Source organism: Mus caroli, unplaced genomic scaffold (assembly GCF_978045245.1).
Source record: "Mus caroli unplaced genomic scaffold, Mus_caroli_1 scaffold_1, whole genome shotgun sequence".
Classification (NCBI taxonomy): Eukaryota; Metazoa; Chordata; class Mammalia; order Rodentia; family Muridae; genus Mus; species Mus caroli.
In genome coordinates this window covers 122,137,358-122,149,545 of record NW_028227256.1, presented here as the reverse complement: position 1 = coordinate 122,149,545, position 12,188 = coordinate 122,137,358, and the positions used below count along the sequence as shown (strand labels likewise).

Genomic DNA, 12,188 nt, shown 5'->3' with positions numbered 1-12,188 from the left:
AAGGTCTCAATTTAGGAGTCACAGTTGGGAGTATTTTGTCATTTTTTTTGGATCCGTATCTCACTGTCCAAGGCTGGCCTTATATTCTCTAGGTAGATGCATGCTGTTGAAGTCCTGATCCCCCTGCCTCCTGAGTGCTGGGATTACAAGTGTAATACACCTGTTGCACTTGGTTTATGCAAGCTGAGAATGGAAGCAGGGCTTCAGCTGTATCAGGCAAGCTCTCTACCAACCGAGATAACTCCCAGCCTCACGATGTAATAATGATAGGACGAAAGAAATCAAATGTCATCGCTTAAGCAGAGTTTTTCCTTGCCTTTTTTTTTTTTTTTATTTTAAGCATTTAAATTTACTTAGGAAAAGTAAGATTACTTAAGGAAGCAGCACCCAGTTTTAGAGTAATTTAGCACATTTATATGTAAAAAATACAAAATTACTCAATACATCTTTAATACACAAATACATATACAAACATTTTATTCTAATAATATTCTTTATCACTTCAATTTAAACCATTCCATTATGAAAATTTCTTAATTGAAGAGAGAATATTCCTTTAAAACTCTAAATGAAACAGAGCTTTCTCAACTAATTTATAGCTACACAGCCTTTAGGAATACATGATTTTCCAGTTTACAAGTCTTCCCTTTAAAACTGTTATGACTTGTCATGTTTTTTAAGATAGAAGGCACCAGACACCAGGGAGGATCACAGAGTGCAGTGTGCTCCGAGCAGGTCCTCTCAGACACTCGCCCATCTCTAAAGCACCACCAACCTTGCGTGAACGTATTGTCCCACTAACTAACATTTCTTCGGTGTACTTACTTTGCAAACCACCAAACTCAAAAACAGAACCTGCACTCACTGCAGGCAGTGCAGACTGGCACCCACCTGTCAGAAATGTCATCTTACTTAGGTGGTCTCTCGGAAACTGAAAAGTATGTTTAAACAGAGTCTCCAGAGGAGTTCCGTCCCTTGAATAGTTCCACTGATTTCAGGAACTGAACTGATACGTAAGGCAGGTTGGTCCTTTAGAGCAAGTGGACTGCACAAAACCTACAGGAAACATCCTTCATTTTGAAAATGAAGCAGACGTGTGGAAAATATAGAGTTTCAAAGAACTGAAACGGCTCCTGTTCAGACTAGGCACTGAAACACTTCTACAAAGAACTTGCCAGATCGTCTCTTCACTGTAGAATGTTCCATTAAGCTAAAAATAAAAGGATACAGAAAATGGTTATTAATCATTTACATCATCTTAATTTCTATACTGTTGAGTCTGAGAAGTCGAAATACCCATTACACACAACACACATATTTATTCAAGTAATTGGTGCTTGAACTTGAGTTAGAATTCAGGACAGGGCCAACAAAATGGCTCTGGGGAAAAAGGGGCTTGCCACTGAGTCTGATGACTTGAGTTCAATTCTTGAAACTCACATGTGAAAGGAGATCCAAGACCCTCAAATTAGACTCTGACCTCCTAACACATACTGTGGTAGTATGCACATGTACACACACACACACACACACACAAAATCAAGTAAATAAATGTAAAAAAACATTAGGAACTCAGGTAAGTTTCAGGCAATGGCAGGTCTGACACCCCATTATGTGAGAACTGTGTTCAGAACTTGGTTTTATTCTGGCATTTTCTACTGTGCTCTGTAGGGCAACACCTCCTCCCAGCCGGTTCTACTCTAGGCCACTCAATGATGCTCTACCTCCTCCAGTCTTCTCAATCTCTACTTTCTGTCTCATTTTTCCAGCTACTGACACAGCACCTGGGTGAGGTGGGCTTGACTGTGACTCTGAGAATAACCACAAGCACTCCAGGGAAAGACAACCTATAATAATGCCACAGCACTAAGAAGCTGTAAATAACTATGCGTACACTCATTTATAATGTAGATTTTTACTTCTATCTGTGCGTCTCTCTCTGGGTGTGTACACATGAATGCAGTGCCCAAGGAGGCCAGGAAGGACATGGGACCCCTGCAACTGCAGTTGCAAGCAGTTGTGAACTGCCTGATATGTGTGAACCAAGCTCAGAATCTTTAAAAGAAGCCCATGCACTCTCAGCTCCTGAGCCTCTCTCCAGCCCCATTATTTTTAATTGAAACACGGCATAGCTGATTCCCACACCTCACTAAAAAGTCAGCAGACAATAAAGAGCAAGTATTACTAGAAGGAAACTAAGTGAAAAGGAGAAGATCAAGCAACAGCAATCAAGTCTTGGTGGCTGTAAAGAAATAGAACTAAATGTTTCAGTAGGAAAGTGGGAAGGGAGCAGCAGAAAGCAGGAATCTGGCTCACAGCACACAGAATGCTAGCTATGCAGTCAGATAAGTTTCCTGTATTTTATACAACAGAAGACGTTACAAGTTTATTCTCTAAACACAGTAGCAAGAGAAGTTCTAGAGAAAATATCAGGTAGGGTTTTAATGATGTGGTCAAATCTTATTTAATCATAAAAATATAAACACAGAATATAGATCTATCCAAAATTATGCAGCAACTATACAAAAGTGGTGGGAAAGTTCTACTTGTTTTGTTGCTGGTGTTTTTTTCTTCCTTTGAAATAAAGTGTCATGTAGCCAGGCTGGCCTCAAACTCACTATGTGGTGAAGGATGACCCTCAACTCTTCCTGCATCTGCCTCCCGAATGCTGGGTTTATGACAAGTGTTATCATGCTCTATCAGATGATGGAGACTGGCCTCTCCATTCTGGCTAGAATGACATGCAATTGAGAGGCAAGCATGTGGGGTGGGAGCAGAGATCCTCATCTGTCTTAGTGAAAAGTTTTGTCACCTGGAATGCCTAAAGCTGGACAGACAAGCAAAGAAATGGGAGAATGATCTATAAAGAGACAGGCAAGTTCACAGGCAGTTAAGGTTTGATTCCACTCCTTCCTGGGGACCTACAGGTTGCTAAGGAAGGGAGAGATGTTTTCTTCACTGCTGAAGCCACAGGGAGGTTGCTCATGCTCTTCTCAAAGTAACCCCCCCACCCCCACCCCAGTGTTCCTGTAAGAAGAGTACACACACACACACACACACACACACACACGGGGGTTGGGGTGGGGAGGAAGGAGCATACAAAGTTGAAGGACACCAATTTGGAAGAGGATGAGGCTCAGAAGGAGTGAAGAGAGACAGGAAAGAGTAATAAGGAACAGATATGATACAAATGCCTTACATACATGTATGAAAATGCCATCATGAAATGCATTATTACATGTGACTAATATTTGCTAACAAAAAAGTCTTGGAAAAAAAATCAGTTATTTATTTGTACAGTACCTAGGCACAAGCCCACAGGCTGGTGGCCCACCTGTTCCCAGCTATATTGTGGGCCCCATGTGATTTCTTGGGGGTGAGCAGAGTCGCCAAGGGAGGGGAGACTGCTTTGTTTAGCTTTGCAGAGGTAGACCTCAGACTGTGTGCAAAGATACAACCGCATAAAGTCAAGAAAAGTAGCTTTAGGGGTAAATTTACTTTGCAGATAATAACTAGGCCACAAGGCCCAAGCAATTGCTAGAAGCTGGAAGAGCTGCAGGATGTTGTGGTGGGGAGGGAAAGTCCAGACACAATCATGAAACATTTCAGCAGGAAGTGTCTAGGGATATCCCAAAATAAAAGGACGGGATTTCCAGCATTCCAGGAACTTACTGGAGCTTCCTATTCTAAATAATAAAATTGGATTTGTACCTACCAAAGATATGCTGACCTTATTCCAAGACTGCTAATCAGCTAAAATCTGTCATGTATGCTCTTAGTCTTTTAAGAAATATAAAGGGCACTAATTCTTTAAAAATTAAAGTAGGAAACTGATTCTGAAACATTAACAAAAGTGGCTCACTACCACTCATATAAAATATATACACACACACATACACACAGTCAAGTACACACACAGAAGGGAGCAGGAAGAGAAGATGCGATTCACTCTAAAGTATTTTATTTTTCTTAGTTCTATAATGAGAAAAATGTTTTTCTAAAGTACATAATTAGATAAATGATCTAGCATAAAGAAGAGTGGGATACGAGGCTGGAGAGATGACTCAGCTGGTGAAGTGTTTGCTACTAAAGCATGCGGACCCGAGCATAGATCCCAGGCATCCACATAAGAAGCCAGGCCCAGCGACACACACCTGTAATCCCAGGGCTGGGAGAAGGAGACAGAGGATCCCCGGGACTTGCTGGCCAGCCAGGCTAGTTAACCACTGAGCTCCAGATTCAGCGAGAGACTCTCAAACATAAAGTTAAGAGTAATAAAGAAGTCAACAGATGTCAACCTCTGGCCAGAGGCCACATACATGAACTCATAAACATATCCATGCACATGGGGGAACGCATGTGTGCATGCGTGCACACACACAGACAAAATGACTTAGAACTCACTATCTAATTTGAAAAAGGAACCATTGTGATACTTTGAACTCAATACCTGTAAGATGGTTTTATTATAATGCATTTCCCAAACAAGGAAACAGGCTCAAAGAGACCAAGAAGCTCCCAAAGTATCACTGAGCCAGCTATGGAAGAATCTGGAGACCTGGAACCCAAGTGGTTTGACTCCAGAGACTAAAGCACCTTTAGCCACCTCAAGCAACTCATTCGAGAAAATGTCTGGCAGGCATAGGGTGTGGTGTGGTCCACCTTTAATCTCAACACACTAGATGTAGGAGGCAGGTAGAACTCTTTAGCTTTGGGTTAGTGTGGTCTACACAGCAAGTTCCAGCCCAGCTAAGGCTACATAGAGAGATCTTGTCTCAAAAAAGGAAAAAGGAAGGAAGAGAGGAAGGGAGAGAGAGAAGGAGGGAGGGAGGGAGGGAGGAGGCCTGCCCCACATTTGGACATCTCAAGAATAAGAACACCAGTGCTGGCTCAAATACACACCTGGACTACAGACCACAGCAGCTAAGTAGCTCCATCCTCCTGAGAAACGCTGTGCATAGAAATGAGGCTCTCGCACTGTTCACTGTCTTCTGGAACTCTAAAGAAAAAAGGCAACAGTTAACAAAGCTTTAAAACTAAAAGGAAACCTCAGAACTGTCCCACTACCCTATCTAAAGCTAGGAGGTCACTATACAGTTAGTGGTAGAACCAATCGTTTCCCTCATGTTTTTGAAGCACAATTCAAAGGTGTTCTCTCTTAAGAAAAGAAAAAAAGAAAAAAAAAACTTAGAAAAGAGATAAAGACAGTGTTAACATATTCTATTATGAACTACACCCAAACCAGTTTTCTACATTTAAATTAATTGTAGACCATCACTAATTCTTGTTTTATCTGTGAACCAAGAATTTCCTTTCTAAAAATTAGCAGTAGAGAAGTTATTTCATTATCGTACGGATCCAAAAGAATATTTTTCTCTTTATACAATATGAGTTATATAAGTTATTCTTTCAACAATTCCTGGCAAAATCCCTAAAGCCACTGTCGTAATTCTGCACTCACTGAGCTAACCCATCACTGTTGTCTTTGAGACAGACTCCCTCTGTAGCCCAAGCTGGCTCCAATCTCCGAATCCTACTGATCTTCCTGAGCTGCTGAGATTACAGAAAAGCACAGCTACACCCAGATGCAAACACAGAAAATCTGTGTTGTGATCCTAATGCTCAATAGGCTAAGGCAAGAATGTCAGGAAGAGTTCAGGGCCAGCCAGGGTTACAAAGTAAAATTATAGCTCAAAACACCAAACAAACAAAAAATAAAAACAAGGGCTGGTGATGGCTTGGTTGGTAAAGTACTTGCCCCAAAGCATAAGGACATAAAGTCAATCTTCCCTAACTCACATAAAAAAATCAAGGCAAGACAGATGGATCCCTGGGGCTCACTGCCAGCAGCCTAGTCAAGTTGGTCCAGGCTACCCAAACTGGCCAGTACCAGTACAACACTAGAAACTAAGGTGGAGTGTGACTAGGGAAGACATTTGACATTGGCCTCTGGTCCCTGCTCATGCATGTATACACACATGTAGGTTCATGCAGACACAAATGAATGAATAAACACAAACACACACACAAGCTTAAAAACATTATGGGATAAAACATACCTCTGAATTCGATGTTTTCTGCATATAAAGGCAAAAACTCTTCTGACTCCTACCATCACAGGATCCCAATTATTATAATGGCATAGGAGAGTAACAATAAAAAATGAAAAAAATACAGGGATAGCGCCTGCAAAAAATAACCAAGAAAACTGCACCTAAAACAAAAGATTAAAATAAAACCTCAAAATTATCATTAAGGCAATTTTTTACCTTCAATGTACATTAAAATACAAAGAAGACAGGATAAAGACTGATAATATGCTATAAAGTATTACTATGTAAGAGGATTCAGGACATTAATTTACAATTCTATTTGCCTAAATAACCAATAGCATTACTTAATGCTCTAAAAAGAAAGATGGGCAAAAGGAAAGCAACAAAGGTATGCCAATAGTTACTGGGCATGCTGCCCAGAGAAGGGGAGTATCCACCAATGGAGTTTCTGGGTCAAACACCATGTGATGCTCATTTCCTCTGTCATGGTCATCCCCTGATCACAAATGGAGTTTTACTCCTCAATTTCCCACACCATCTTCAAAATTTCACATTTGAAAATAAACACTGATATGTTACAGCTGTGCTAACACAGTGTTACATTATAGTTCTTAAGGTTAATACCAAGTGAAACTGTTTAAGACAACTTTAGTGTCTAGATCCAACTAAAGCATCCAAAATGTCTTTCTAAGCAGCCTGCTCTGAGTCCTGAGGTTGATGAGGGACACACTGGTGACCTGGTGTACAAAAGGCAATAGCCACTCCATTTGCTAAATAAGGAAGATGCGTTTGTCCTCTTCTGAGAATTGCAAAGAAAGATAGGGAATAAAAGAGATGGCTAAAAAAGTGCTTGACTCATGAGCATGAAGAATTAAATTTGATCCCTTGAATCTTAATAAAAATTCTGGAGATCCCAAAAACCCAAATAAAAATCTTGGGCAAGGTGGTGCACACTTTCCCTAGCACTGGGCAGTGGAGACCCAAGGATCTCTCAACCCCACTGGCCAACTGGTGTACTTAGAAAGGCCCAGGGTCCTGGGAGAGGCTGTCTCAAAATAGTTGCATAGCACCTTAGGAACAACACACAATTCTATCCCTTTGCCTCCACATGAGCACACACACATGTGCAAACACGTGCTCATACAAACACACACGTGCACAGAAAAGAAAGGAAATAAAGGAGAGTTTTCACAGGCAAAACTCCCTGTACTGGAAAGCACGTGCTGGCCCATTTAACACCACCATTAAAACAGAAAAGTTTCATGAGACTGATGTGTTTGGTGAAGGCTTTCAAAGAAAACACAAAAACTAACCCTCCAACAGTGTTTAACATGCAGCCTCTTTTGCACAGTATATACACACAGGGGTGAAGTGACCCGCAGAACATTCACCCAGGAGTACTCATTAAGAGAACTAAGAAGCCTGCATTTAGATATCGCAGTACTGATATGCTATAACATTTTTTGAATGATTACCAGAACATCTAATAATCTAGGAATATCAGCACAGAACTGTTTTGCAAAGATTTATTTAGTATGTGTATATGTGTGCTCCTGAGTGTAGGTGTGTACAGTTGCTGGTAGAGGCCAGTGGAGGGTGTTGGATCTCCTGGAGCTGGTTGTAAACTGCCTGATAGAAACTGAACCCAAATCCTCTGTAAGAGCAGCAAGTGCTCATCACATTGAGCCATCTCTCTAGCTCTACAGTATGATTTTTAAATAATGAATATACACATCACAAAGAGTATTTTGCCTTTATCCTTGAGCTATAGAAGGACCTAAAGAAAAATAGCATTAAAATAAGGCTATCAGAACATACTATAAACCTTGTAACTTTCAAATAGTTCCCTTTCCAAATTGTATCAATGTAACACATGCTGTACACTATGATTACTTATGACTTAAAATATTCAAAATCCAAATCAGAGTTAAGTGGCTGTCTTCCTCACAGCTTTAGGCAAAGGTATACCTCTCTCCTCCACCACCCTTAGAAGCACGAAAGAAACCTTTTCCACAGGGTATGGAGTCACATGCCTTTAATTCCAGAACTTTGGGGTTCAAGGCCAGAAAAGAAAAGAAAACAACTCCTAAGTCATGTGGCTGTGGGTGTGGGTGTACTTGGATACATGGTATGCCCATGGCTGTAGATGCCAGAGGTCAATGGCTGTCTTTCCTCAGGTACTGTTACTGACCTCGGACTCTCCCTGAGGCTAGGTGGGCTGGTCAGTGAGCCCCAGGATTCCTCTTGCCCCCACTTTCCCCAGCGTTACAAGCATGCAACAATACTCCCAGCAGTTTTTTTTTACATAGATTCTGGGGGTCAAGCTCAGTCCTCAAGTTTGTGAAGCCCCCTCCTCAGCTCCTACTATTTATGTTTCTATATACCAGAGTCTCTCTTAGGGAGAAAGGCATCACACATTGTCCACGTCTGCCTCCCTTAGTACTGACATACCCCTTAACTATCACTAGCTCTCCTTAGTTCCATCCTGCAGTATCTCGTGAACTTACCTTTTGCATGCACATGTCGGCTATGATGGAGAGAGGTATCGTAAGGCTTAGTGCAAGTGTGCCTATCAACGATGAGGTAAGAAAGCAGCCCCTGAAAAGAAGAAAGGAAGCATAACTTCTACCTTGAAAACATAAGAGAATTCCACTGAGCAAACTTAGCCAACATTTCCTGTTCTATAATGTGACATGACTAAAAAGACTCCAAAGCTTGTCCTTGACTATTAAAAACACAAACGTGAAGCCCGGTGTGGTGGTGCATGCCTTTAATCATAGCACTTGGGAGGCAGAGGCAGGTGGATTTCTGAGTTCGAGGCCAGCCTGGTCTACAAAGTGAGTTCCAGGACAGCCAGGGCTATACAGAGAAACCCTGTCTCAACACCCCCCACCCCCCAAAAAAACACAAACATGGAATTATAATGTCTTCTGGGTGCTTTATACTATTTATGAGATAGGCTTGCATGTATTATTCAACTTTGGATATATAGTTTATATTTCAATAATTTAAAATATTACTGAGCAGAGTTTTTAGTTTTGTGCTGATACCTAACAAAACCATATTATCTTTCTTTAGATTAAAAAATAAAATTTAAGCCGGGCGTGGTGGCGCACGCCTTTAATCCCAGCACTCAGGAGGCAGAGGCAGGCGGATTTCTGAGTTCGAGGCCAGCCTGGTATACAAAGTGAGTTCCAGGACAGCCAGGGCTATACAGAGAAACCCTGTCTCGAAACACCAAAAATAAATAAATAAATAAATAAATAAATAAATAAATAATAAAATTTAAATTATATGTATATGTGTGCATTTTTACATGTGAATGCAGAATCCTTAGGGACCAGAAGAGGATGTGGGATCCCTCTGAAGCTGGAGTTACAGGCAATGAGTGCTGGGAACTGAATTCAGGTCCTCTGCAAGACCAGTATGCACTCTTAAATACAGAGACATCTCTCTAGCTTCCAAAACACCACTGTTAAAATTGAAATCACACATCAACTTTAAGAAACTGATAAGCTTGTGCCACAAGGCCCACCTCTTAAATCTTCAATCTGAGAAACAGCACTAAATCTAAGACTATAATGGAAGTCTCACAAACTCCATATGGGATGCTGAGCTCAAACCTACTTTAAACTTACTGTCATTAAAACAGAAAAAATTGTAACATATGCTACCATCCCAAGTTAATTCATTCATGATTTCTAGATCTGGTTCATTCATTTGCAGTGTATTGAATATAAACTTAACAACAAAATCCCTTGAACAACCAAATATGCCCACTCTCCTCCCTAAGTAAGCAATCCCAGAGTCCACTAAGAATCCAGGAATCACATTGGCACTCCCAGCTTCTATGTCTGGATGTCCATTCCTCCACGGCAACTTTCATTTGTATACTACTACTCTTTATATGGCATGTACACACGTGTGCACGTGTAAGCCAGGGGTCACCATCCACTCCGTTTCCCTCTTCACCTATTTTCCAGACGAGTTCTCTCACTGAACCTAGAGCTCACTGGCTCAGCTAAGCTAGCTGGCCAACAGGTTCCATGGCTGACTCCATCTCTGTGCTCCCATTTTAGTGTTAGAGATGCATGCCACTCTGCCTAGAGATCCAAACTCAGACCCTCATGTATGCAGCAAGAACTTATCAACTGAGCCATCATCCTAGCCCCCAAATCTGCACTTTAAAAATAAAAATCCTTTATTTTTTTGACAGTTCCATACATGTCAACCAAAACCTTGAAAGCATTTTTACCAATTTAAATGATTTGTATTGTCCTGCTTAGCTTCTGCTGTCAATTTAATACAACCTAAAGCATGGGTTCTCAACCTGCCTACTGCTATGACCCTTAACATAGTTTCTCATATTGTAGTGACACCCAACCATAAAATTATGTCGTTGATAACTTGATAACTTTAATTCCCTATGGTTATGAAATGTAGTGTAAATATCTAGCATACAGGATATCTGATATGTGATTCCTGTAAAAGGGTCATTTGACTGCTGGCTTCGAGTCATCTGAGGGAGTCTGAATCGGACTGGACTGGCCTGTGTCTTAACTGATGATTAAGGGGAGAACCTGTTCCAACTTCCTCAGTGTTGGGCTGCAACCTGCCCTGGGTCACTTCTGCTCAGGGTTTTCTCACAGCGGCAGAAGGGAACAAAGAGTATTCATTCATATATTTGTATTCATGCATTTATTAAACAGACACTTTTGAGCTTCTTTCTATGTGTTCTCTTTGCAATGGGCCCACAAAAATTAAAATCAAAGTCCATCCGTGCTCTATTAGAGTAAATATATTCAATTACAAGTATGTATGTGGAAAGGAAGTACACAGAAGGAACCATCAGAACTCCAAAGACCCAGAAATGTCCAAACTACTCGAAAGTCAGTACACTGACAATGACTGAACTGCAGGAGAAATAACAGAGCCTACCATAACCACAGAAACTCGGACAGAACTGTTCCGATGAGGCCGTTGATAATGATACACAACAGTACCACTTTGTTGGGAAACTCAAAGTCCTCAAAGCCAGTATAATGCAGTAAGAAGAACCCCGGCCACAGGAGCAGCAGATTAAACAGACCTACAAAACCTGAGGAGAAAAGAGACAAGTTAAAATCATGACTGACTTCAATTTTCCAAACTTAGCAACACTATGAGAAACATGAGAGCCCCCAAGGGGCTTCGGTAAGTTGCTCAATTGGAGCAGGTGTGTTGACTATCGGTTCCTACAAACAGATCAATAGCAGGAAAATACAACACCAAGCACTGGTAACTGGTAACTGCAGTTTGGCTGGGGAGCTGGCTTGGCCAGTAAAGTGCCTGCTGCTCAAGCCTGAGTGGAATCCTCAGCAGGCCCTCGCTGCACACTTGCATGCTCAGCTCTGCGGGCATGCAGGCATGGCTCCCTAGGACCCACTAGCCAGTTAGTCTGGCTGAATTGTGAGCTCCAGAAAGCTCAGTGAGAGAGCCTGGAATCCATAATATTAAGAAAATAAAATCACGTGGAGGAGAAAAAAATGCCTCCATATTCTCTCAAAGAATGACCTATGGATTTATAAGGTCAAGTAAATAGCCTAAAAGGCTAAACATGTACTTGCCAAAGAACATTGGAATATCCAGTTTATCTTCTCTGTCTACCTTTCTCTTGATCATCACAATGTAGACAGCATAGAACATAGCTCCAGCAAGGGACCAAATGGAACCTGTAAAAACCAACGCATGATTTAAACTGTTGCCTCCATTCATGAACTCATTCAACATATCCTACTACATATACTGAGAGTTTGATAATACATTGATACTAAGTAAAGAAATGAGCATGCACAAATGAAAACCAAAAACTAACTCATTCCATCCAGATCCTCCCGCAGGGTAGGAAGGGACTGAATGGATAAACAAATATAAGCAAAAGCATTTGCCTTGGAGACCTAATAACCACACACACTCTAACAGTGAAAGTCAGGTAAGTAACAGTTCGTCTTTATTTTGATGCACACACTTCCTTTTTTCTCTACATCACTGATTCTTAACCTTCCTAACACAGTTCCTCATGCTGTGGTGACCTCCAAACATAAATCCACTTTGTTGATATTTCATAACTGTAATTTTGCTACTGTTATAAGTCAT

The 12,188-nt window shown here is 41.1% G+C and overlaps 1 protein-coding gene across 2 annotated transcripts in view; it reads right to left on the bottom strand.

The window, feature by feature from the left end:
- Positions 1-305: 305 nt before the first annotated feature.
- Positions 306-12,188, bottom strand: part of Slc35f5 (solute carrier family 35 member F5) — a 35,314-nt gene continuing 23,431 nt past the window's right edge. For both annotated transcript variants that reach the window (XM_021155699.3, XM_021155706.3), the window contains exons 11-16: positions 11,660-11,764; positions 10,992-11,151; positions 8,561-8,651; positions 6,060-6,214; positions 4,903-4,999; positions 306-1,210 (exon numbers count right to left, since the gene is read on the bottom strand). In XM_021155699.3, coding sequence (XP_021011358.1) covers positions 4,924-4,999; positions 6,060-6,214; positions 8,561-8,651; positions 10,992-11,151; positions 11,660-11,764 — 587 coding nt within the window. In that variant the 3' untranslated portion in view covers positions 306-1,210; positions 4,903-4,923. The remainder of the gene's footprint in view (positions 1,211-4,902; positions 5,000-6,059; positions 6,215-8,560; positions 8,652-10,991; positions 11,152-11,659; positions 11,765-12,188) is intronic.